At 45.1% G+C, this 27786-nt stretch overlaps 1 protein-coding gene across 3 annotated transcripts in view; it reads left to right on the top strand.

The window, feature by feature from the left end:
- Positions 1 to 27786, top strand: part of LOC122921143 (capping protein, Arp2/3 and myosin-I linker protein 3-like) — a 782130-nt gene that overhangs the window by 397768 nt on the left and 356576 nt on the right. For all 3 annotated transcript variants that reach the window (XM_044271159.1, XM_044271158.1, XM_044271160.1), the window contains one exon: positions 20642 to 20751. In XM_044271159.1, coding sequence (XP_044127094.1) covers positions 20642 to 20751 — 110 coding nt within the window. The remainder of the gene's footprint in view (positions 1 to 20641; positions 20752 to 27786) is intronic.

Below are 27786 nucleotides of genomic sequence, written 5' to 3'. Positions count from 1 at the left end.
GTCAGAGCTTCTCAGCTGTCTGGTTGTGACACCAAGTATTAAAAAGGGAAAGTTTGATTTATGATGATTATTATGTCCCATTACTTTTGGTCCCTTAACAAGTGGGAGGCACATATGCAATCTGCAAATACCCTCAAATTAAAGCTGGCAGTCTGCAGTTAAAGCACCTCTTTTTCGTTTCATTTCAAATCCATTGTGGTGGTGTAAAGAGCCAAAAATGTTAGTATTGTGTCGATGTCCCAATATTTATGGACCTGACTGTATATGCGAATTTCTTAAATTAGTTTTGTGTCTTATTTGTCTCCTATCGGGGTCAGACGGTGTTTGATCACATATGGCGTTATGGAAAGAAATGGCTTGTTGGGACCAAGTGTCCAAAAATGATGCCTTAAAATGGACAGATCCTTGCCCCTGTTTATGCACACAAAAATATCATAACAAAGTGTGGCTTCTTCTGCACAAGCATCCAAAAATTATGCACTAACAGGGGGAGAATGCTTGTCTCTATTTATATACACACAACTGTTAATTGTCAGAAGAAGGAGTAGCTTGTTCTGAATGAGCCTGGAAAAATTTGCCTTTTTAATTGGGAGCAGCAAAAGTATGTACAGTGTGGATGTTGAAAAGGTAGGGTAATAGTGGTATGTCATCGTAATAGTAGCGGTAGTAGCACAGCATGGAACAGACAAGCCAGTAGATGTGTGTGTGGCTATTAAGTAGTAGTAACGGATATGCAGTGGTAATGGTAGTAAGGTAATGAAAGTGGCAGTAGGGGCAGCAGAGAGTGGCAGAGAGTAGTAGCTGTGGTGGTGGCAGCATCAGCCATATGGTAAGGGACATGATGGTAGGTAGGCAAGACAGTGTCAGTGGCATAATGGCAGCAGCAGCAGGAGTCATATGGTACGGAATATAATGGTAGGCAGGCAGGAAGACAGCGACAGTGGCTTCTTGGCAGCAGCCATATAGTACAGAACATAATAGAAGGCAGGCAGACAGTGGCAATGGCATGATTGGGTACAGACAGAAAGGGAAAATCTATTCATCAGCTCAAAAGTGATGTTTTGTACACTGGAGGAGAACAACTTTGTCCCTTTTGATGTCATGATGCAACCTGCCACTCTGAAAACCCTCTCTAAGATATGACACCGGAGGCTAGGAAAGATAGTACAGAGAGCATACTGGGCCAGTTCCAGTCAATGTTCTAATCTTCACGCCCAGTAGTCCATGGGTTCAGGGAACAAGGATTGTGCTGGAGAAAGGCCAGAGTCCTGGTAAGACTGAATCTGGGTGTTCAGGTGTTATGTCTTTGTTTGCTGCGTCAGCCTGGCGCAGCACATGGAAAAAATTCTCTGTCATGTTGATGATACTTATCTGGCTGTTTGTCACGGAGGATGTTGCAGAAAGCTGGAACTTATAAATAAACATCCGACTGGCTTGATCCCAAACTAAGGAGTATATGGTTAAGCCCTATAAAACCCCTAGAGCTCTCCCTGACTGCTATGCCCATTCAAGGGTCTCTATGGTAGACGATTGCATGCCCACATACCTAATACTGTGTGACATCTGAAAACCCTATAATAGTGAGGGGACATGACCACCGGCTCCCTGAACTTAATACGGACAGAGTGTGGGTCACCTAGAATCAAGCCAGCAAGAAAACACAGATAAAGGAAAAAGACTTATCTGAGGAAACAGCAGCACCAGCCTCCAGCAGTGAACACCTCATCCAGGAAGTAGTATAAACCGCAAAGTGAGGCAGTATGGGAGGGAATATAAAGGGAGACAATTAGTCTAAATAGGTGACACCTGGGAGAAGGAAAGGAGATGCCAAAATGAAACCAAAACAAAGAACGTCATGCAAGAGGTAGAGAAGAACGTCTGCCAGACCTTCTCATAGAACTGGCGGTGACAGTACCCCTCCCTCTACGGGTGGACTCTGGACACTCAGAGCCCATCTTCTCAGGAGCAACCAGAATCTCAGAGCAATGAGATCCACTGTGGCTCTTCTCCCCGGGTGCCCAGCAAGGACAGTATTGTGGTTCTCCTTAAAAACCTTGTGTCGTAAAGCGAGAGGCACAAACAACCTCCCAGGAGGACAAAGATCAGGAGCCTCTGCCTGGGCTGCCTGAACCTCTGCCTCCAAATCAGGATAAAGAGCAGAGACGACCACCCCTTCAGCCAAATTGGGACCCGGGTATTCAAAGTTCCCCCCTCCCGGAAAACAACGTGACAGGGCATCCGCCTTCACATTTTTAACCCCAGGGCGGAACGTGACAACAAAATTAAACCTAGAGAAGAACAAAGACCATCTGGCCTGTCTTGGGTTCAGACGCTTGGCCAATTCCAAGTAGGTCAGCTTCTTATGGTCGGTAAACACGGTAATAGGGTGTATGGCTCCCTCTAACCAATGGCGCCATTCCTCAATTTGATGGCCAACAACTCCCTATCTCCCACATCGTAATTTCTATCTGCAGAGGAGAGTTTCCTTGAGAAAAAGGCACACGGTCACCATTTGGCAGGAGAGGGACCCTGAGATAAGACCGCACCCACACCCTCCTCAGAAGCATCCACCTCAACAATAAAAGGTAGAGAGACATCAGGTTGTACCAAGATGGGAGCGGAAGCAAAACTTTCTTTGATACTAAAAAAGGCTTTAAGCGCATCTACCGACCACAAGGAAAAATCTACCCCCTTTTTAGTCATATCAGTGAGGGGCTTAACAACAGAGAATAATTCAAAATGACCTTTCTGTAATAATTGGCAAAACCCCAAAACTGCATCAGCGCCTTCTAATTCTCAGGAAGCTCCCAATCAAGCACAGCAATGACCTTCTCAGGGTCCATGCGAAAACCAGAAGAGGAGAGAAAAAAAACTAGAAATTGAATCTCCAGAACCGCAAACACACACATTTTTCCAGTTTAGTTTCAATAGTTTTTTATTTTATCAATAAAACAAAGAAGTATTCGGACATAGACACCATCACAGTAGTCAGATGAGAAGGTGCGTTATGACAATACATCAGTGGGCGCAGCCACTGCCACACAATAATGCACAATACACCATAACCGTACATATCAGCAGTAACCCAGGTGTAACGCCAAAACACCTACAGGTGTTATCCACATTCCGCAGCATAGGCCATGCCGCCGTATACACAAACAGTATAAACAGATCAAACCAAGAGCTGTGGATTACCACAGAGCAACCTAGGGTAAGGCCTCCTCTAGGGAAGAGGAAATAACGGAGGGATGGGGGAGGAACACACATAAGGAAGGGTTAAGAAATACCCGTATCGTATTTCAGCTGTATCTCCGCTGCTTCCGCCTGTATCCCGGACTCCCTCCTCAAGGGGAGTAGAAGGGACCACTGATCCACTCACTCCAAGTCGCCTGTCTCAATTTAATGGGTATGGTTGATGGGGGTAATGAATGTTCATACCTGCAAGTCTGATTAATCTCTTGTATAACTTCGAAAATCGAAGGAGGGATCTGACTTTTCCAGTGCCGGGTAACTACCAATTTGGCGCTGAGCAAAACATGGCCTACAATGTGTCTATTCGGGAGCGGTATTTCCTTAATCCCAATGAACAACAAGGCCAACTCAGGGGATGGGTCTATTTTCCGCCTCGCTAAATTTGAAACCAAACGGAAGACTGACTTCCAATAGTCGTTTAGGATGGGACATGACCATAGGACATGGAGTAAGGATCCGCCTCCTCCACAGTTTCTCCAACAGTATGGCGATGTAGAAGGATAAATTATATGAAGTCTCTGGGGGGTAAAGTACCAATGTAGGATGGTTTTTAGACCTGCCTCATAGTGAGTGACACACTTGAAATTTGAAGCTACAAATCCAATAGCATCAGTCCATGAGTCCTCTGAAAAGGTCCTATTTAGATCCCTTTCCCATCTGAGGACAGGAGGGGATTTAACAAAAGAAGCTTTATCCCCCAGTATGTCATAAAGTGATCTTGTGGAGTGTTTTCTGAACAAGGAGGGAAACTGGAATAATCGCATCACGGATGAGTTGATCTGTGGAGGGGATTGAAGGGTCTTTGAAAGGAAGTGACGTATTCTTAAATATGTGAAAATTTCAGAGTGAGGTAATGCAAAAGCACTTTGAATGGTAGGAAACGGGAGAATTGAGTGGTCAGCTATCAGTTGGGAAATAGTGATGACCCCTTTATCTCGCCAAGGCGCTAAGTTAATGTCGGGTATGGACAACTCAATAGCCCGTGTGGAGGCTATTTTGAAGAGCTGGGATGAATCATCTTTCGATGCCTTATGTATGGTGGTCCACAGGGCTCCCACATGCGATATTGTGAGCAGAGTGGGTGCGAGGGAAGCAGGACCCCACAACAGGTGGATTAAGTAATCCCTAACCGGAACGTGTTTCAACGCATGGCTCTCAATCTGTTGCCACGCTTTTTCATTACTCGACGCCCACCATTCCCTAGCAAAGGAAAGGCCGATTGCTATAAAATAATCTCTAATGTTTGGGAGACCCGCTCCACCAGCGCGTCTCCTTCTGGTCAAGAGTTCGCGAGCTATCCTAGGCTTAGAACCTCCCCATATGTACTTGCCCAATAATGCCTGGGCTTTCTGAAAAAATGCAGCTGGGATCGGGATTGGAAGGGCCCGAAAGATATAAATCAGCTTAGGCAAGGTCATCATCTGGAACGATGCAATCCTACCCACCCAAGAGATTGTCTGCATAGAGAAGCTCGCGAAGTCCGTAGACAAGGTATTGAGAAGGGGGACATAGTTCTGTGTGTATAATAAAGAACAGGGCGAGGTGACCTTGATTCCTAAATAGGGAATCTCTGAACACTGCCAGTCCAGGTCGTGGGAAGCTTTCAGAGTGGCTAAATCTGCAGGTGAAATGTTGATAGGAAGGGCCTGAGATTTCGAGCTATTAATCTTGTAATACGAGAGGGAGCTATAGTGAGAGATCACATCGAATGTGGCCGAGAGGGATTGTGAGGGGTTTGTCAACGTGAGAATGATGTCATCAGCGTATAGGGTAATTGTGTGGGCTCTATTGCCAACTACAATCCCAGAGATAGTGGGCAGGTTTCTGATGTGTTGTGCCAGTGGCTCCAATGCCAAAATAAATAGAAGCGGCGACAACGGACAGCCCTGTCTCGACCCGTTAGTGATTATGAACGGATCCGACAGGATTCCATTAACCCACACTCTCGCCGAGGGGTGCGAGTACAGACTGGAGATGGCATGAATAATCGGACCTGAGAACCCCATCCCTCGGAGAGTGGAAAAAGCGTAATCCCAATGTAAGCGATCAAACGCTTTTTCGGCGTCTAAGGTCACTGCAAGCATTGGAAGAGAATGCACCTCCGCAAAGTTAACCAAATCTACAATGCGTCTGGTATTGTCGGAAGGCTGTCTTCCCGCCACGAAGCCGGCCTGGTCCGGATGGATCAAGGAAGGGATCAGGGGAGAGAGCCTGCTTGCAATGAGCTTGGCAAAAAGTTTTATGTCAGAATTTAACAGGGAGATCGGTCTGAAATTCTGGGGCACATCAGGGGATTTGCCTGGTTTAGGAATTGTGACCACTAAAGCTTCCACATTTTTCCAGTTTAGCGTACAATTTATTCTCCCGCAGAATTAGCAATCAGGAGAAAAAATCTACATCTAGATATGCCAGTACAAATTTCCCCATTAAATGATAAAAATGCTGTTCACAAAATGTTGGAAGATGGCCAGAGCATTCATCAAACCAAAGTGAAACCAAAACAAAGAACGTCATGCAAGAGGTAGAGAAGAACGTCTGCCAGACCTTCTCACAGGACTGGCGGTGACACTGCTGCTGTAGTGCCTTCCACTGCTTGGGAGATGGTTTGAGGTGGGTGACTCAGTGGGGGGCTGAGAGGGGCCTCAGACACACGGGTGGCAGACGTCTGGTCACTAAAAGCTACAGCAGGCTGAGTATACAGTGTTTCCGTGTAATAAAGTAATTTGGCCTCCCTTTTTGGTAATAGTAAAGCCTTGCTGTAATAGCGAGGGTGTAAAAGCATGGCTATCAAGTAATTATCAGGGTGGCCTTGAAATGGATCTCACAAGCGGATCCCCAAACGCAAGTGTGAACGTAGCCTAAACATTCATTTCCATGTACATAAACATCATTCTCCCCTCACCATCCACTTTCCACATACAGTCCCATGTAAATAACATCATTCCCTCCCTCAGCCACCTCAAGCACACAGTTCCATGTCAATAACATCCCTCCCTTCAGCCCTAACATACATCCCAGATAAATAACTACAACTCCCAGCATCTGCCTCTCCCTTAACTTACCTCTCCTCATGTACAGATATCACCATTAGGCTCCTTCTCCTCTTCACTCCGATCCAATCCTGCACTGGTCACATGATGGTGACATCATCCAGGTCATCCTATCACAGCCTGTTTTGCTGATCACATGACCTGTGATGTCACCACAGGTCCTTAACCTCTTCCCAGCGTAAGATTCAATTGTATTGTCGTTCTGTGTACGGCAATACAGTTGTATCTTGTAGGCAGGCAGGACATTCGGGGGCATGGGACAAAACATCCGGGCCCCAGGCCCCGAATGTTTTAACCTAGCAACGCCCCTGTTTGTAGCGCAACCTGCGCTAAATTGCTCGGTGTTAGGGAGAGCTGTGCATAGGAAGGGACAGACAAACTTTTCAGAGACCTAAAAGTCCTTTCAAGGACTATTGTGTGTGACAGCAGCAATATACATTTTTATTGCATCCTGTGCTAAATACTGTGTAATAGGCCGCTGCGGACAGTTAAATTATTCATGCCACATCTCCTGTGTAAAGTGTGCGCATACCTAAAATATCAGTTACATCCAGAGCACTTTTTCCGTAGACTGTGTCCGCTGTGGACAGTTAAATTATCCATGCCACATCTCCTGTTTAGGCCTCCTGCACACGACAGTATTTTTTAACGTCCCGCAAAACGTGGTTCCGTTGTACCATGATCCGTGCCCATTTTTTCTTCCGTGGGTCTTCCGTGATTTTTGAAGGATCCACGGACATGAAAAATGAAAAAAAAATCTAAGTCAAGTTTGCCATTGAAATGATAGGAAAAAACGGACACGGATCACCGAAGCGGATGACAATCTTGTGTGCATCCGTGATTTTTCACGGACCCATTGACTTGAATGGGTCCGTGAACCGTTGGCCGTGAAAAAAATAGGACCGGTCATAGTTTTTCCACAGCCAGGAAACACGGATCATGGATGTGGCTGCCAAACGGTGCATTTTCCGATTTTTTCCACGGACCCATTGAAAGTCAATGGGACCGCAGAAAAACACGTTAAACGGGACAACGACCACGGGTGCACACAACGGTCGTGTGCAGGAGGCCTTAAAGTGACATCCAGTACACTTTTTATGTATACGCTGCGAACAGTGACATTACCTGCGGGATATCTGCTGTATAACGTTTCCTCATTACAAATACTTTTGTAAATTTTTTTGCACATACATTTCCTAATCCTATGCGACTGTACGTGTGAAATTCTTTCAAGAATATATCACATTTAAAATGAAGAAGGCAAGCAGTAAGAGACTGGGAAGTGGCCATGATGCTGATGGTGCATGCAGAAAAGGTGCCTGCTGCCAGAACACAAGAAAAACAATCATCCACGATACCTAGCTTCATGTCCCAGTTTGCAGGGCGGCGCAGGAAACCACTCTTGAAGTCAGCCCAGTGCGAGTAGGTGGTCGGTCGGATTGCAGCAGATAATGCTTCCAGTCGGTTAAGCACCACCCTGTCTTCCACCAAGTCCAGTTTCAGTAGCCAATAGTCTGGTCAACACAATTCTCACCCTGATCCTCCCTCCTCCCACCATTCACAGTCTGGCCAAACAAGTGATCTCATACTCGGATATTCCGAGGACCTCTCTTCATTGCCATTACTTGATTTGGCCCTCTCACCAAGCACGCTTGAGACATGAGATCTTGTGCCCTGATTCCCAACCTCTTGAGCATGCACAGTCACAAGAACATGACAGTGGGGATGATGATGAGACACAGTTGCCAATGAGACGATCGCAATTACTGTCTCAAGAGGTTGATGAAGAGGATGAGCAGAGTGAGTTGGTGGCAAGCCGAGTGAGAACAGCAGTACAGAGGGGGAGGGATCTGCAGCACTGCAACAGCCTGGAAGAGGCAGTGGGTAATTTGCGCGCATGCTGCCTTGCTTGGATGTGGTAGCCATATCTGTTTCTCAGGCTCCCTCTCAGGAATCAAACACAGATTCCCCGTTACCCGTAGTCACCATGGTTTGCGCTGACAATAACATCGAAAGTTGATAGGCCAGACATCCAAATGGATAGTCGCCGTCACAGGGACGTGCGATCATCCTCAGGTGAACTAGAGTCACCAAAACGGCAGCAGGCCCTCACCCACAATGTTTTACATGGTCAGATCAGCAGGCCCTTGCTCCAAATGTTTTTGAGGGTCACCAGCAGGCCATCAATCATAATTTTTAAAGGGTGTGTATGATGCAATCCTTTATGTGTAACAAAGGGTGCATTGAGTGCCGGTTCCTTGTAATTTTTGGAAGCCCTTTCACTTAGTGCATAGGCTTTATGAGTGTAGGAGTGCCACTACCTGAACAGTTGTACCACAATGTGAATGAGGCCCTCCTTTATATGATATACATGTTGTATCGGAGTGCCTCTTCCTTGTAATTTTTGGCAGCACTTGCACTTTATATACAAGTAAATATACAGGAAAGAATGTTTCCTAACAATTTTTCGTCTAAAATCGAATTTTTTATTTGGTTTTCTGCGTATTATTGTCAGTCTTTAAAATTGGTGTACTATTCGTGGCTGTGTATAACAAGTCTGCAGAGCTGTACAGTACTTACAAAGTGAATGAGTTTTAAGCAATTCTCATTAATTTGTGGCTGAAACTTGTGTGGTGCAGATTTTAAAGGTGTTGTCTCACTTCAGCAAATGGCATTTATTATGTAGAGGAAGTTAATACAAGCCACTTACTAATGTATTTTTATTGTCCATATTGCTTCCTTTGCGGGCTGGATTCATTTTTCCATTGCATTATACACTGCTCGTTTCCATGGGTGTGACCGCACTATAGGAAAAAGTACATGCCTATGTGCACTCCCACGATCCCGGGCCACCAGAGAGGCTGGCACTCTTTCCTATAATGTGTGAGCATGACCACCGCTGATGGATTGCAGGGTGGTTGTAACCATGGAAACGAGCACTGTATAATGCAATGGAAAAATGAATCCAGCCAGCAAAGGAAGCAATATGGATAATAACAATACATTAGTAAGTGCATTGTATTAACGTTATCTACATGATAAATACCACTTGCTGAACTGAGACAACCCCTTTATATCTGCAGCATGTCAATTTATACCGCAGATTTTTATAGTGGATTTCAACCTTTTAAATACAAAGATTGAAATCTGTGCCTAATCAACAGCATCTCAGCATCAAAATCAGAGACAAAAATGCACAATTTTTTTCTGCTGTAGATTGCAAGAAGAAACACCACAGATTTTCTGCTGCAAAGATTCTGCAGCCAATCAGTCATGTGTGCACCTATCCTTCATGATATTTTTGAGGACAAGACAATTATAAATAATTTTGGTACTCAAGGACAATTTTCAACAATTTTTGTGGACAAGACAATTGTTACAATTTATACCCTAATACCTACAGATAGGAAGAGTGTACTACCACATGTCCCCTGTTGTTCTCATGTATTCTGTGAGTGATTATCCCTATCTTTGGCAATCTAATGTTGCCCTTCTTTCAACATGCCCTGGAATTGTTAGAGATAAAACTGATAATTCCTAGAGCTTGGAAGTCACAGTATCCGCCTCAACAGGTCAATTAATTTAGCTGTCTACAAAGCATGGAAGACATGATGGCTGCTGGGACAGTCAACTACTCAGTATTCATATCTCATTGGACCCCATGTCTGATGTTCTGAAATGTTCTCCCTCTTTGCATATCTGAATAGCTACTGTTGCAGTGAGCCAGACAGACAGGGGAATTATATGCGAGGTCACGGTTTGAGCATTAGGTGGGCCCAGGTCAATACAGTTCTGGTACTCACAGTTACATCGTTCCTGGGCAGGCCTGCACAAGTGATGAGGAGCACGGCACAGGAATTCTCTGGGGCACGCTCCGGTGTAAGGGACACAGGCCAGATGGTGGATCGAGGTGCCCTTGATAGTCTGTATTAATGTGCCTATGGCAAGGTCCCTTGTAGTCGTGACGCCAGTACCTTTTATGGTGGTACAACCGTTTACTGTAGTGTTAACTGAGGAATTGGAGACTGAGACAAGGATAGTGCAATCCAGCTTATAACTTTTACTGAACGATGCTCCTGGTAACGGTTACATCCAAGTATAAAACAGTCGCTAGTACATCCAGATATGAAATACAGTCTCTCATGCATACGGGGGTAGGATATTGTAAGTCCTCAGATCAAAAAGGCTCTTTGTCTTTTATATATATATATGAAAGCTACTGCTTTAGACTAGGCTTTTGAAGTATAAAAGTCTTGGGCTGGTATTAACTCTAGCCTTATACTAACCTGAATTAAAAGGTGGTTTTCAGAATCCTTGAACCTCTCCTTCCAGTGCATTTTTGACAGTTGGCCTAACTATCTTCAGGATTTAAACTGGAGGTGTGGAGGACGGAAGCTATGTCCTACACCTCATTGCAAAGGTGCCTGGAAAGCCTTTGAGTATGGTCGTTTGCTATCCTTTGACTTGAATAAAATATACTAATCCCCTTGAATACTTGCTGTTTGCAGCTTGTCACTGGTCACCCCGGAGGAGCGAGCTATAGAAGTAGATTTCTCACCTCTAGGCTGAATCTTATAGGCTTTAACCCTGGACTGTGGAGCCAACAGGGAGAGAGCAGAGAGGCAGGAGGCCTCCCTCCAGCAGGCAGCTACATCATGGCTGCACACTGACTAGACTAGTCTAAACTACCTAACTGGAATGTGTTGGAGGTGCCTTGACACTGAAGGCTCGTTCAAGCACATATGGTGGGATTGCCACCTAATAGAACCCTTCTGGAAGGGAATATGTGACATTATTTCTAAATTGCAGGATAGGACCTTCCCACTTTCACCACAACACTGTCTGATTGGCCTAAGACCGTCAAATTGCCATTCTCCACATACCAACCGCCTGCAACAACACCTCTTGGCAGTAGCCAGACTCCTCATAGTTTCATATTGGAAGTCGAGAAGTGTGCCTACTATCCCTCAATGGATGGCTCGCTGTGACCAAGTGTACCAGTTAGAGCAGATAGAGCATTGGGAGATTGACAACACTCCTCTGTTCGACAAAGTCTGGGGGGATTGGAAGAAATTGAGGGAATTTATCTAATTGGACCAAACCTGTTGTTCGTGTGTAACAGCCTTCCGCTTTGAGAGGTTTTCAGCTTATTATATTGATTATCACCTAGGAGTATAACTAAGGAGGTATACGATGCAACTGATATGACTTTTTTATCTGTCGTATGTTAACCCCTTCCCGACCGCAATCCGTATATTAACGTGATAGCTGCACATACCCCGTGCAGCTACCACGTATATAAACGTTCTGGCAGCTCTTTAATCCAAGCGCTGCAAAGCGCTTGGATTAAAGCTTATGCCCCTGCCCTGTATGCTGTCACGGACAGCATACAGTGCAGTAATGCCGGCAAGGGACCAATCAGAGTGGCCCCTTGCCGGCAATCGATCCGATTGGTTAGTCTGTGCAGACTAACCAATCGGATCACGGCAGTGAAAAAGTGCCGGTTTCAGGCTCTGATCTGCGCTGTGCAGATCAGAGCTTGAAATCACAGTGTCCTCGTGCCCCCCCCCCCATCTGTGCAGGCCGCCCCCACCATCTGTGCCCCATCTTGTGTCCACAGTGCCCCTCTTTGAGTCGCCCCCTCCCCGCCCCATACATTCCTCCTGCTGGCCGTGACCCCCCCCCCTTCCAGCGCTGCCCCCCGCTCGGTCCCCCCTTCTGTCTTTGATGGCAGCGGCTCCATTCCTGAGCCGCCACCATCATCAGAGTGTCTTCCTCCTCCTCCTGTGCCACATCCTCTTCCATCATCACCCAAAGCGTTTTTTTTTTTTCAAGGAGACATAGAAGTGGGATAGTAACACTGAAAACGGCATCATCAGCACTGGTCATGCTGGTGGAGTACTCGAAACAGTGTCAGCATCTGATTGTATTACACTTTGCAATGCAAGAGCATTGCAAAGTATAGTACAGCCCCACTGGATCTTCAAGATCCAAGAGGGACTTGATAAAAAAAAAATTTGAAAAATAAATAAAAGTAAAAATAAATAAATAAAAATGTAAAATTAAAAAAAAAAATTGCCTTTTCCTATAAAAAATGAAAAATAAAAAAACTACACATATTAGGTATGACCGCGTCCGTAATGACCATCTCTATAAAGATTTCACATGATAGACCCTGTCCGATAAACACCATAAAAAATAAAAAATAAAGTGTGTAAATTTTTTTTGTCACCTTTCATCACAAAAAGTGCAACAGCAAGCGATCAAAAAGGCGTATAACCCCCAAAATAGTACCAATCAAACCGTCACCTCGTCCCGCAAAAAATAATACCCTATTTAAGACAATCACCTAAAAAATAAAAAAGCTATGGCTCTCAGACTATAGAGACACTAAAAGATCATTTTTTTGGTTTCAGAAATGCTATTATTGTGTAAAACTTAAATAAATAAGAAAAAGTATACATATTAGGTATTGCCACATCCGTAACGATCTTCTCTATAAAACTATCACATGACCTAACTCCTCAGATGAACGCTGTAAAAATAAATAAATTAAAACTTTTCCAAAACAGCCAATTTTTGGGTCACCTTGCCCCATAAAGTGTAATAATGAATGATCAAAAAATCCTATATACCCAAAAATGGTACCAATAAAAACCTCAACACTTTCTCCAAAAAACGAGCCCCTGCACAAGACGATCGGCAGAAAAATAAAAAACATATGGCGTTCAGAAAATCAACCCAGCACAATCTGCCTTCCAAAAATCGTATGGCATTCCTTTCCTTCTGCACCGTGCCGTGTGCCCATACAGCAGTTTACGACCACAAGTGGGGTGTTTATGTAAACCGCGGAATCAGGGTAATAAATATTGAGTTTTGTTTGGCTGTTAACCCTCAATGTGTTAAAGAAAAAAAAATTATAAAATGAAAACTCTGCCCAAAAAGTGAAATTTAGAAATTTTATCTCCATTTTCCTTTAATTCTTGTGGAATGCCTAAAGGGTTAACAAAGTTAGTAAAATCAGTTTTGAGTAACTTGAGGGGTGTAGTTTCTACAATGGGGTCATTTATGGGGGTTCCCACTATGTAAGCCCCACAAAGGGACTTCAGACCTGAACTGGTCCTTTAAAAAGTGGGTTTTGGAAATTTTCTTAAAAATTGTAAGAATTGCTTCTAAACTTCTAAGCCTTCTAACGTCCTAAAAAAAAAAAAATGACATTTCCAAAATTATGCCAGCATAAAGTAGACATATGGGGAATGTTAAGTAATAAATATTTTATTTGGCATGACTTTCTGTTTTAGAAGCAGAGAAATTGAAATTTTGGAAAATTGAGAATTTTTCAAAATTTTTGGTAAATTTGGGTTTTTTCATAAATAAAGGTGAAAAATATTGACTCAAATATATGACTATCATGAAGTACAATGTGTCACGAGAAAACAGTCTCAGAATTGCGTGGATAAATAAAAGTGTTCCAAAGCTATTACCACATAAAGTGACGCATGTCAGATTTGTTAATTTTGACCTGGACACTGGGGCATCAATGAAAGGGTTAATGTTAATTGTTTCTTATTGCTTTACAAATTCACTGAAATTTGTCTATGTAGATGTCAATACTATTTTGCCTTGTGCGGTAGCACAACATGATGACATTCTTGTCCTCAAAGTATGACATTCTTTATGATATGTATAATAAAATATTTTACAAACTAAACTACCTAACTGGGCCTAAGCTATATATACACTGTAACACTGGAGAAACTAGTGTAGTGCACCCTAACTAGGCCTGTATAAAGGATCTTTCTTATAAAATCACATAGTTACATGGGAGAATATGCAGGGGCGGACTGAGAACCCTCAGGGCCCCCGGGCAAAATAAATCAAGGGCCCCTTTACAGGCCCCACCCATGTTCTGCTGCAAGCCCCACCCTTGTCCTGCCTCCATGCCCCGCCTCCAGCGACACCCTACACAATTTTTTATTTATTTTTTAACCCTCATTGGCACTGCCCACTGCGCCACCAATGTCGCACTCAATGTTTATTATACCGGGGGGGGAGGGTGCCGGAATGAAATAGCCGGCACCCGACCTCTATGACAGGGGGCTGCGATCAGCGGCAGTTAACGCCTCAGGTGCCGCTCCCTGTCATAGAGGTCGGGTGCCAGCTATTTGATTCTGGCACCCGCCTCCTGCATTTGTATTAACACGTCAGTTATCTTCATTGGTGGCGCAGTGGCCACAGCCCCTCCCCTCCTCCCATCTCTCTTCTTATTGGCGGAGGCGGCGGCAGCAGCACAGGGGGGAGGGAGAGGATCGCAGAGTTGTTCACATATGAATGAGTAAATACAGTGAGCGGGGCCCGGTGTTATGTTATTCTGCAGCGGGCCCCCATCCCGGCCAGGCCCTCGGACCATGTCCGAAGTGCCCGACCGGTCAGTCCGCCCCTGAGAATATGACATGAGATGAAGTACAGCATACAGGCATAATATATGACAATAAAACACAATCAAACTAGTTTCATGATCACGAGTTGGACACTGCACTGTGGTAATATATTTTGTGGTAATATCATACTGAAATTAGAAAGACCTGCCTTTTCCAATTTTTAACCATGGCAAAGTTAACCTTTCTGTTAATATAACTGTAGTATGTTGTCTTGAGGTGTCCAATAAAACTTGATTTAACTAAGTGTTAAACATTACCATTAGAGTTAAGCGGACACCTGGAAGTTAAGGTTCGATGGGTTCAACTGAACGTCGCAAAAAAGTTCGAGTTCGGGACCCGAACTTGACCCCGAACCCCATTGAAGTCAATAGGGACCCAAACTTTGGAGCACTAAAATGGCTCTAAAAAGTGATGGGAAGGGCTAGAGGGCTTCAAAAGGCAGCAAAATGTGGTTAAGAGCATGGCAAGTGCTCTGCAAACAAATGTGGATAGGGAAATGACTTAAAATAACATAAAATATGTAAAAATAAAGAATAATAATCTTGATCTAGGAGGAGAGGTCCATATGGAGAAGGAGGTTGAGGAGGCAGTGGAGGACGAGGTAGCCAACACTGGTTTTTGTTTTTTATTTGATTTTATTATTATTATTTTTTGTTAAAATTTGGGTAGACCCCAAAACATTGGGAAATATAAAGAATAAAACAAGAGAAGGTGCGCTGGAGTGCAACAATGGCTGGGTGAGGCTGGTATACATGTCTATTCTGCACAAGGTACGGACAAGTCCTATGGGATCCCTGCCTGGTTCATTTTAATTGACTGTGGACAGGCGGCTGCGCTTGTCTGTGATATACCCGTCCTGCCGTGCTAAACAAACGTTCAGACAATACACTGGCTGCAGGGCAGGACAGCACCTCCAAGACATAAAGGGCAAGCTCAGGCCATGTGCCCAATTTGGAGACCCAGAAGTTGAAGGAGGCAGACCCATCAGTCAGTACGTGTAGGCGTGTGCACACATACTGCTCCACTATGTTGCTGAAATGCGTTCCATATCAGCTGGTGGTGCTGGTCCACATTTCAGCCATGCTAACCCTGCCTTCTGAGGTGCTGGCGGTGCCCCAGCTGCATTGACGACCTCTTCCTCCTTCTCTGCCTTCGCCTTGTGCATCCACTGTGCCCCCGCTATCAGGTGGGAATGCCATCAGCAGCACATCTACCAGCGTGCGCTTGTACTCACACATCTTACGATCAGGTTCCAGTGACGGAATTAAGGACGGTACCTTGTCCTTGTAACGGGGATCCAGCAGCGTGGCCACCTAGTAATCAGCACAAGTTAGAATGTGAGCAACTCGGCGGTCGATGCGGAGACCCTGCACCATGTAATCGCTCATGTGTGCAAGGCTGCCCAGAGGCAACGACAAGCTGTCCTCCGTGGGAGGTGTATCGTCTGTGTCCTCTGTATCCCCCCAGCCACGCACCAGTGATGCTCATGAGCTGGTTTGGGTGCCACCCTGCTGTGAACAAGGTTCCTCCTCCTCCTCCACCTCCACCTCCTCATCCTCCAGAACTGTGCCCTGGCTGGAAAATTGTGTACCTGGCGTATGTTGGTGCAGAAACTCACCCTCGGAGTCACTTGTCAAGGACTGGCCTGAAACCTTTGTAAATTATTGCTCTTCCTCCTCCTCCTGTGCCACATCCTCTTCTGTCATCACCCAAAGCGTTTTTTCAAGGAGACATAGAAGTGGGATAGTAACACTGAAAACAGCATCATCAGCACTGGTTATGCTGGTCGAGTACTCGAAACAGCGCAACAAGGCACACATGGCTCGCATGGAGGCCCACTCATTGTTGGTGAAGTGGTGCTGTTCCGCAGAGCGACTCACCCGTGCGTGCTGCAGCTGAAACTCCACTATCGCCTGCTGCTGATCGCACAGTCTGGCCAGCATGTGCAAGGTGGAGTTCCATCTTGTAGGCACGTCGCATATGTAGCGGTGAGCGGGAAGGCCGAAGTTACGCTGCAGCGCAGACAGGCGAGCAGCAGCAGGGTGAGAATGCCGAAAGCATATACAGACGGCCCACACTTTCTGCAGCAGCTCTGACATATCGGAGTAATTTTTCAGGAATTTCTGCAGCACCAAATTCAGCACATGCACCAGGCAAGGGATGTGCGTCAAACCAGCTAGGCCCAGAGCTGCTACGAGATTTTGCCCATTAACCCACACCACTAAGCCGGGCTTGAGGGTCACTGGTACCAACCACTCATTGTGGAGATGCTTGTCGACCGAGGTGGTGGCGTTGCTGCCACATCCTCTGTTTGTTGGGTAGCAGGTGCCACTGTCACTCCAGAGGGGGATGAAGAGGCCAAGACTGCAGTAGAAGAGGAAGTAGGAGGAGCCAGAGACCTTTCTTGGTTTTTGAGGTGTCTACTCCACTGCAGCTCGTGCTTTGCACTTAGATGCCTGGTCATGCAGGCTGTGCTCAGGTTTAGAACGTTTATGCCTCGCTTCAGGCTCTGCTTGCAAAGCGTGCAAACCACATGTGTCTTGTCGTCAGCACATTGTCTGAAGAACTGCCACGCCAGGGAATTTCTTGGAACTGGCTTTGGTGTGCTCGGTCCCTTGGTGCGGTGGGCAGTAGCACGTGTACTGTCTAGAGGACGGCCGCTCCGCTTTTGCACCCTGCTCCCTCCTATGCTGTACTGGTGGCTCTGAGCGACCACCACCTCTTCCTTCGAACTGCACAGGTCACTCGCATGACCTTGATTCCATGTGGGGCCGAGGACCTCATTATTCTCCACATCATCTCCACCCACTCTTCACCCCTGCCCTCCTTGTCGGTCTGCAGACTGCAGAAAGCCGCAGCAGTTGGCACCTGTGTTTCGTCATCATCCGAGACGTGCTGCGGTGGTCCTCCCATGTACTCATCCTGAAACATAAGTGGTTGGGCATCAGTACACTCAATCTCTTCCACTTCTGGGGCAGGGCTATGTGGATGGCCCTGGGAAACCCTGCCAGCAGAGTCATCAAAAAGCAGAAGAGACTGCTGCATAACTTGGGGCTCAGACTGCTTGGCTGATTTGCAAGGGGGTGAGGTAAAAGACGGATTGCCATGGGCTGCAGGTGCCACCTATGATCTTTCAGCAGGAGACTGGGTGTGAGACAATGTGAAGGAACTGGAGGCACTGTCAGCCACCCACCCAATCTACTATCGCCTGTACTTGTTCTGGCCCTACCAAATAACGCTGAAGGTTCTGATGCCTACTCGCACCTGAGTAAGGTGTTTCATTTGGGTGTATAGCTGGCACAGATCAACCGCGTCCTCTCCCTGTAACAGGAGCTCCACCAACACCAGCAGCACCACGACCAGGGCCACGTCCCTTGTTTGACACTCTCCTCATTTTTTGCGGTCACCCACCGAAGTAGTAGACGTTTTTACTAAATTAAGTTCCTTGTAAACAATGTAGAGCAGGGTTTTTTTGACTGCCAAAATGGGTTAATGTCACCCATCAATGGAACAGACAAATTTTAGAAATATAGGTCCCTTCCACCTAGGCAGAGAAGGTTTTTTTGGACGGGAAAAATGGGTTAATGTCGCCCAACAATGGAACAGACGAGTTTTAAAAACTTATTGCCCAGTCTGCTATGCAGTGCAGGCAGCAAAGGTACTTTATTGCCAAAAAAAGTTTTTTTTCTCACACACAATGAAACAGATGGATTTAACTGTATTTCTTTAACTACCAGAAATGCAGCACAGGGCAAAAGGATACTTTATTGCTCCCAAAATAAAAAGTTTTTTTTTACCCTAAATTAAACAGATTTAAAGGGGTTCTGCACTTTCATTTAACTGATGATCTATCCTCTGGATAGATCATCAGCTTCTGATCGGCGGCGGTCCGACACCCAGGACCCCCGCCGATCAGCTGTTTAAGGGGCTAAGCAGGGGGCGGGGCTAAGCTCTGTTCACTTAAATGGAGCTTAGCCGAGCCCACGCAAGTTGATACTAGTCGTGACGTCAGTGGGCTGGCGGCCCGGCCGTAAACAGTGAGAAGGCCGCGGTGCTACTGGAGCGCCGCTGCAGCGCCGCTGCCTTCTCAAGCAGCTGATCGGCGGGGGTCCCGAGTGTCGGACCCCTGCCGATCAGAAGCTGATGATCTATCCAGAGGATAGATCATCAGTTAAATGAAAGTGCAGAACCCTTTTAACTGAGATTATATTTCACTGTCACAGATTAAGCACAGGGGGGTTTTACATAAAAAATTGTGGATATGTCACTCCTCCAATGGAACAGATTGATTTTCTGAATTTATGTGCTTGCCTGTGACATGTGCAGGCCTCAGAGGTACTTTACACCCAAAAATGAGAATTTGAAGTTCAAAAATGTAACAGCAGTATTTAATGGTTTTATTTGACTGACAGGAACGCAGCGTAGGCTGCAAATGTACTTTATAGCAACAAAAATTAGAATTTTTCAGCAAAAAATTTAACTGCAGTATTTGGCTGTTTTATATGACTGTCATAAATGCAGCACAGGGCAAAAAGGTACTTTATTGCCCCCAAAAATTGTTTTTTTAACCCTAAATGATGGATTTAACAGAGATTATAGTTCACTCTCACAAATTAAGTACAGGGGTTTTTTACTTAAAAAAACTGTGGATATGTCACCCCTACAATGGAACAGATGGATTTGCTGAATTTATGTACCTGCCTATCACATATGCAGTGCAGGCCTCGGAGGTACTTTACAACAAAAAATGTAAATATGTCGCCCTACAATGGAACAGATGGATTTAACTGATTATATTTCACTCTCAGAAATGCAGCACAGGGGTACTTTACAGAAAAAAAATGGGGATATGTCACCCCCTGGGTCACTGAGTTCACAGACGGCATTATTTTCCCTTCCCCGGCACATATGCAGTGCAGGTGCACTTTAAAAATATATGTATATGTCGGCCTCTGAACTACAAGAAAAAGATTAAATGATTGTCCCTGGCACATATGCAGTGCTGGCTGCACTGCTGTTGCACAAAATGGCCGCCGACGCCCATCTAACTAACAGATGGATTAAAACTTTTTTTTTCAAACTCGCTGGGCTCAGGGCAGGGTACAAAAATGTTGCATTGCACCCCTAAAACAAAAACTCTGTACATTGCTGACTTCACACCAAGTGCCGATATCAATCTTTCCTAATCTCTCCCTCACAGCAGCAGCATCCTATCCCTACAACTAGTAAGAACAGAGTGGTGCTACATGACTCCAGCTTATATAGAGGCTGGGTCACATGCTGCACTTGGCCAATCACAGCCATGCCATTAGTAGGCATGGCTGTGATGGCTTCTAAGGGCACACTAGTTGAACGCTGCACACTAGTTAAGCCCTGCAGCCTTTCAACAAGCGCCATTAAATCGCACCGAACTCGAACCCAAACTTTTACAAAAATGTTCGGGTTCAGGTACAAAAAACTTTACAGTTTGGGTTTGCTCAATCCTAATTATCATCATAAAAATGTGCACATTTATATGCCCTTTCCAACTCTTCCTTAAAAAAAAAAATTAGCTTTTCTCTTTAGATGGTGTCGTATTGCTATGATATATTACTGATTTTGTATCACTAATCTGCTGCACACATGAGGCCATGTACATAGGAGAAAATGTTCACACATCAATGCTGTAGTGGAATATACAAAGATCCAGTGGGGCCATGGAACTGTTAGCATGGGATTTTGTGTTATTTTAACCGAATGTAAAAATAATAATAATGAAGCTATTCAGTAGTTGTTTATTTTTCAGTAGTTTAAGAATAATGACTGTAAAATTGCATGTTATTAAAAAAGCTAATGAGTGGTTTACTTTTCTCTCTTTTTTATTTATTTATTTATGTATTTATTTGTTTTGCTTTCTAGGTATCAGCAGCTTATTTCAATGCCTTGCTTTGAATGACTCATTTAGTAAATCTCTTTACCATCTTGATCTGTCTGGAAACCCCGGCATTTTTGCCACGGAACATTCCACTGTGAGTTTTATTTTTACCTTCTTTAGATTATCTTTTTTGTTTAAAAAGAGTCTGTCACCTATTTTTGCACTTATTAAGCCATTGGTACTTACTGGCCACCAGATCATTTCAGATGTATTCCAGATGTACCATTGTGTCATTTGGCAATGTTTGGATTGTACTAAAAAAGAAGTTTTAATCCTCCAGATAATAGCTCCAGTGGAGAGTCCAGGGGACTGGGCTTGAGTTTTGAAAGTGCCCTAGCCTGCTGCCCTTCCCCATGCTTATTCCGCCCCTAAGATGAAAGGTTATCTGCCATTAGTAACAACATCACACTAATGCAGCGTTTCAGCCCTGGTTTCTCCTCAGGGCAGATGGGGAAGATTCCTGGCACAGCATAGGGGAGGAGAAAGCAGGGCTGAAACCTTTTCATCTTAGGGGCAGAACACAGTGCAGGAAAGGGTGGCAGAGTTGGGCACTTTCAAAACCCAAGCCCACACCACTGGGCACTTTGGAGCCCAAAGGCACATAGAACGGCAATGATCTGCTGGCCAGTACTAATGGTTTTAATACGTAAAAAATAGGTAAAAGACTCTCTAAGGTTTCAAAACTGTTCTAATAAAAAGTTCATCCAGCATTGAGGGGGTAAAAGTTATTTCCAGCTTTATTGTGAATACATATTAAAAACATTCCAGGGCATACCATTTTCCCAGCAAACACAAAGCAACAGCACTACAAATATAGAATATATAAACTAATGTAGTATTTACTACATTAAATGAATATCAGGTACTTAGCAAATATACCTGTATATGTCACGGTCCCTTCAGTGAAAGAGGTTAGAAGATCTGAGAGACTGGCTGCACGTTAGGTTATCTAACAGCCTATCTGTTTTCACTTGTTGCAGTGTTGTTGGTAATGAGCACATCTCTTGTCTCAGGTGTTAGCTTGTGGTCATTACTGCTCCTCTATTTAGTCTGGACTCACACTTTATACCATGCGGTTTATATTCTCTGCCTGGAGTTTGAACTGCTGGTGTGTGGTCCTCATCTGAGTTCCTGCTCATCCATTTTCTATTGACGATAAGTGTACTTCTCTTGGTATTTTGTTGATGATGATGATGTATAGTCTTGTGTACATGCAGTCTTACCGTTCAGGCCTCGATGCGCTTAGCTGACTAATTCAACAAGGGAGGAAATGTTGCTCCCATTTGCTTGTTGTTTACTAAGCCTCAGGGAGACTCTGGTTCGTTCATCTGGGAAGGAACCAGTAGTCTCAGACCCTGTCACTAATCCTAGGGCTTTTCAGGGTTACTAGGGCCTAGGTTTACGGTCTATGAATAGTCCCATCTTCAGGGTCTATGCATACTGACATGAGTCAGGGCTTGGTTTAGGGTTTCCTTAGGTGGTCACCTTTTTGCTTCCCCTAGCCTTGAGGCCTTGTTCCTGGTCATTTTCTTTCTGTTGTCATTCTGGTGTTCCTCCCCTCCCCCTACACTGTGACAGTACCTTTATACCTTACAATCTGCATTTCACCCTCTCCACTATACAGAAACTGCTGTTGCTAACGTGTCTAAAGATCTCCTGACAGCAAAAAGGAATTGCAAATATTCTCTACTGATTCTACTGGATCTCTCTGCAGTGTTTGATACGGTAGACCACAAACTCCTCCTCACCATGCTCCACTCAATTGGCCTTAAGGACTCTTCTCTCTCCAGGTTCTCTTCTTATCTCTCAGGCCACTTCTTTAATGTTTCATTCGCTTGCTCTACTTCTTCTCCTCTTAATGTTGGCGTTCCTTATGGTTCCTAGGTTCTCTTGTCTTCTCTCTCTACACAGCCCCCATCAGACAGACTATCAGTAGATTTGGCTTTCCGTACTATCTCTATGCTGATGACACCCAACTATATTCCCTGATATCACCCCTGCTTCACTCTAAAACACCAGTGATTGTCTAGCAGCTATCTCTAACATCATGTCCTCTCTATATCTAAAACCGAACCTCTCAAAAACTCAACTTTTTGTCTTTCCCCTCATCTACTAACCCACCTAAATTTGATATTTCGGTCTGCGGTACAATGATAACTCCTTGGCAGCATGCCTGCTGTCTTGGGGTTATGTTTGACTCAAATCTTTCCTTTGTTCTCCATATCCAATCATTTGCATGCTCTTTTGTCTGCACCTCAAGAACATCTCCAGAATCCACTATTTACTTACGTTGGTAATGGCAGAAACTCTTGTTGTTGCCTTGATTCATTCTCATCTTGACTACTGTAATCCATTACTAATTTGTCTCCCTCTCACTAAACTCTCCCACCTTCAGTCTGCTCTCCCACCTTCAGTCTGTCCTAAATGCTGCAGCCAGGCCCATCTAGTTGCCCATCCACCACAGAATACAGTTCAAACTTCTCACCCTCATCCACAAAGCTCCCCACAGTGCTGCACCTCCATATCTCTCCTCCCTAATTTCCATCTACCACTCTACTCGTGCTCTCCATTCTGCTAGTGATCTAAGATTAATATCCTCCATAAGGGCTCATTCGCACAAATTTATTTCAATGGGGCCACAAAAGATGCAGACCATGTGCTGTCCGCATTCATACTTCCATTCTGCGGTCCCGCCAAAAAAATAGAGCATGGTTTAATCTTTGAATAGGCATTTCTATTACAGTGCCAGCCATGTGTGGTCCGCAAAACACTGCAGTGCGCCCTAATTCGTAATACTCACTCCCATCTTCAAAACTTTACTCAAGCTGCACCTACTCTCTGGAATGCTCTGCCCCGAAATATCAAATCAATTCTCAACTCACCTGCCTTAAAAACACATATTTTCAGGCAGGCTTATCATGAATCTTCCCCCAGTAAATCCCCCCACCCCAACTCTTCAGACCTGGCCATATATAGCACCCGATGACGCGTGTTCGGCTCATCGAGATGTGCTGAGGAAGGGAAAGACAGTGTAGGGAGTGATATAGGAATATTTTTATTAGAAAAACTTTTCAGAGACCCAAAAGTCCTTTTAAGGACTATTGTGTGTGGCAGCAGTAATATATATTTTTAGCGCAAACTGCACTTAATAGCTTAAATTTTACAGACCCAAAAGTCCATCTAAGGACTATTATGTGTGGCAACAATATCTATTTTTAGAGCATCCTGCGCTAAATACCGTGCAATAGTTAGGCTGCTGCAGGCAGCGACATTAGCTGCCCCACATCTCCAGTTTAAAACGTGCGCATCCCAAAAATATCTGTGACTAGTGATGGATGAACATCGGCCGGAGCAATCAAATGTTTGCGAACCGCAAGTTCACTGCGAGCCCCATCCACTTTAATGGCAGGCGAACCTGAAAAACCTTCAGGTCACATTTGCAGCCACCAAATACTTATTAGAAGTGCACAAATCGTCCCACAATATGGACAGTGACATACCAGAGGGGAGCAATGGCAAAAATTCCCCCCCAAAATATGTATTTTAATCTGCGGCCATTTTTATGCATCTTTAAGGGAAACTGTCAAAAATGTGCCCTGCTGGAGCCTAGAAAACTTTTATTTTAGACCAAGGGAATATAGACCCCAAACATTGGGCATTCAACTGACAGAAAACATCAAGTGATTATGTGGCTGGAGGTATATTAGATGGTCATTGGATATAAATTTTACTTCAGGTCAGTGGAGTACAGGCCACAAAAATGATTAATTCACCGTACAGTAAAGAGCAAGTGATTATGTGGCTGGAGGTATATTAGACAGTCATTGAATATCAATTTTACTGCAGGCCATTGGAGTACAGATCCCAAACATTAGGCATTCACCGTACAGAAAACATCAAGTGATTATGTAGCTGGAGGTACATTAGGCGGTAACCGTATAACAATTTTACTGGTGACCATTATTGACGAAGGGCAAGCTAAGAGTTCCATGTCAAATTGTGCCAGCAAGCCTGCACACCCAGTAGATAAGGGGTTCCTCGCTTCTCAGAGCGTGCACATCGACCGTTAACCCGATGTAGTCAGACACCTGTCGGTCTAGGCATTCCCTGAGGCTGGATATTGAGGGTGGCTGTCGATGGGTTGGCTACAAGAATGATCTCACATCTTCAAACACATCTTCAAACCACCCTCTTCTTGCATGCGCTGTAGGATTGGTACCCACAACTGTTTCTCTGTGGGTGGAAATTCCTCTGCCAGTGCTCACAACAGCAGAATGCAGCATCTCTTGAAGCAAGGCCTGGCAATGCTGCATTCTGACAGCCCTCTGTGATGCTGTTAACATGTCTGCCATTTTGTGCTTGTATCGGGGGTCTAAGTATGTTGCCACCCAGCACTAGTCCTTTCCCTTTATGCTTTTTATACGGGGGTCCCTCTTCAAGCACTAAATTGGAAGCGGTGGAGCGGCCTGGCTCCTACTCATCGCCCCGGAGAATGTCGTCCTCGGTCTCCTCCCCCCAGCCACGGACAACACCAGGGATCCCAGAAAAGTTTAAAGCCTGCTCTTCTTGCTCCTCCTCCCCCCAGGCACCATCCTCCTCTAACTCCTCTTTAGACTCCTGCTGACTTGTCTCAGATGGAGTAGCCCCCCTGGGTATTCATTCAGCATTACGACTTCCTCATCTTCCTGCGCCTGCTCCTCAACGGCTTAATCAATGACACAACGCAATGCACGCTCCAGAAAGAAGGCATAAGGTACGATGTCACTGATGGTGCCCTGGCTGCGACTGACCAGTTTGGTGATCTCATCAAATGTCCGCAGAAGTCTGCATGCATCGCGCATGAGCAGCCACTGGTGCAGGGGAAAAAAAACAAGCTCCCCAGATCTTGCCCTGCCGCAGAGTTCGTACAGGTAGTCGTTAACAGCACGTTTCTTCTGGAGCAGCCTATCAAGCATATATAAGATAGAGTTCCATGCGTCGGGCAAGTGGTGTAGGATGGAGTAGGAGGAGTAGAAGAAGAGGCAGGCCTGCATGAAATTCGTGGCGGTAACACAAAATCCACACCGGTGCCACGGACAGAATGCTTGACAGCCGTCAGAAGGTTCACCCAGTGGTCAATAAAGGTTATGTACCTTCCCTGCCCGTGTTTGCTAGACCACATGTCTGTGGTCAGATGTATCTTGGCACCGACACTGTGTGCCAGAGATACATTCACTTGCCGCTGAACGTGCCCATATAGCTCTTCCATTGTGGTGTGCCAATGGCCACAAATTATCTAAAGGCCTCCGAGTCCACCAGTTGATATGGCAGAAGTTGGCGGGCTAGCAGTTCAGACAAGCCAGCGGTCAGCCATTGGGCATGGCGTCATCAACTTTTTATGTTCGAACATTTGGGCCACGGAAGCCTGCCTTTTGCCAAATGAACGTGACAACGGCGCGGTGGAAGGTGGAGTGGAGGACAAATGGGAGGAGAATGGACAAGGAAAAGAGGCAGTACGTGGAGCGCCGGAAATGTGGCTTTGTGGGTTCTGACGGTGCTGCTCCCATTGGGCTCGGTGATGGGAGGCCAAGTGCCTTCTTAAGGCGGCCGTCCCTAGGTGAGTGTAGGGCGTACCACGACTTATGCATTGACAGCACAGGCTGCAGATGGCAACACTATTGTCAGCAGTTGACACGTTAAAAAAAGCCCACACTGCGGAGCCATGTGCTGACGTCCTGGGAGCATGCATGGTGGCTAGCTCATTCCAGATACATTTGCAGTCTGCTTTTTGCCTCCTGTGCACTGCGAGTTCTGCCTGATTCTCCTCCCTATCTGCTGCTCCATCTTTCCCTCTGAACTCCCCTCCTCTTCCTCACTTGTGGGCACCCACTTGACGTCCATCGACACGTCATCATCGTCACCTTCACCACCACTGACATTAGAGATCTTGGCGTAGGCAGCAACAGCGGGGACCACCCTCCTTGGGCTGATCTGGGTACTGTTGTCAGACCGCTGTGTGGTGGCCGTTGCTACCTCCTCTTCCTCATCCGATGCCAAGAATGGCTTCGCATCGGTAAGGTCTGGGAATAGTTGGGAAAATAATTGGCCTGCCTCTTCCTCTGCCTGTCATTTTCAAAATCACCCTGTGACAAAAGTCTCTATAGAAGAGCAGTATTTGTGGAAGAAGGTATATAACACCCCTGCCTCAATCACTTTTTTTGGGGGCGACTGGCATATCACACCAGTAGAAATTATTTGTTCCAATAGCGTTTGTCACTCTGACCCTGTGACAAAATCCCTATAGAAGAGCAGTATTTGCGGAAGCAGGTATATCGCAGGCCTCAATAAATATTTGGTGGAAGCCGGTATATCAATACCCTCTATCAGTATTTTGTGGAAACAGGTATATAGAACCCAATAATGAGTATTTGCTGGAAGGTGGTAAATCAAACCCTTTAATCAATATTTCATGGAAGCTGGTGTATCGCAAGCATCAATCAATATTTGCTGGAAGCCGGTATATCAATCCCCTCTATCAGTATTTTGTGGAAACAGGTATATAGAACCCAATAATGAGTAGTGATGAGCGGCAGGGACAATATTCGACTTTGCGCTATTTAACAAATATTTGGTAGACTATTCATCATTTATTTGCAAATTCTAGATTATTTTCTTGATCGTGAAAAATAGGAAATGTAATATTCGCGTAATGCACGCAAAATACAGGCGTGGGTCACTATAGCTACATTTTTCCTGAGATTAGAGAAAATGGTTGGCAGGGCAGAACATAGCTTTATATATACAGTACAGACCAAAAGTTTGGACACACCTTCTAATTCAAAGAGTTTTCTTTATTTTCATGACTATGAAAATTGTAGATTCACACTGAAGGCATCAAAACTATGAATTAACACATGTGGAATTATATACATAACAAAAAAGTGTGAAACAACTGAAAATATGTCATATTCTAGGTTCTTCAAAGTAGCCACCTTTTGCTTTGATTACTGCTTTGCACACTCTTGGCATTCTCTTGATGAGCTTCAAGAGGTAGTGCTGAACCAGCGGACGAATTCTTGCTCCTGCGCCGTGCGAGTCTGTATTCGGCGCAGGCGCAGTGACTGTCTGAAAGCTCCCTGCCCTGGCATCT

Source organism: Bufo gargarizans, chromosome 10 (genome assembly GCF_014858855.1).
Source record: "Bufo gargarizans isolate SCDJY-AF-19 chromosome 10, ASM1485885v1, whole genome shotgun sequence".
Classification (NCBI taxonomy): Eukaryota; Metazoa; Chordata; class Amphibia; order Anura; family Bufonidae; genus Bufo; species Bufo gargarizans.
The sequence above is the reverse complement of the archived record's forward strand: the minus strand, read 5'-3'. Positions and strand labels throughout refer to the sequence as shown.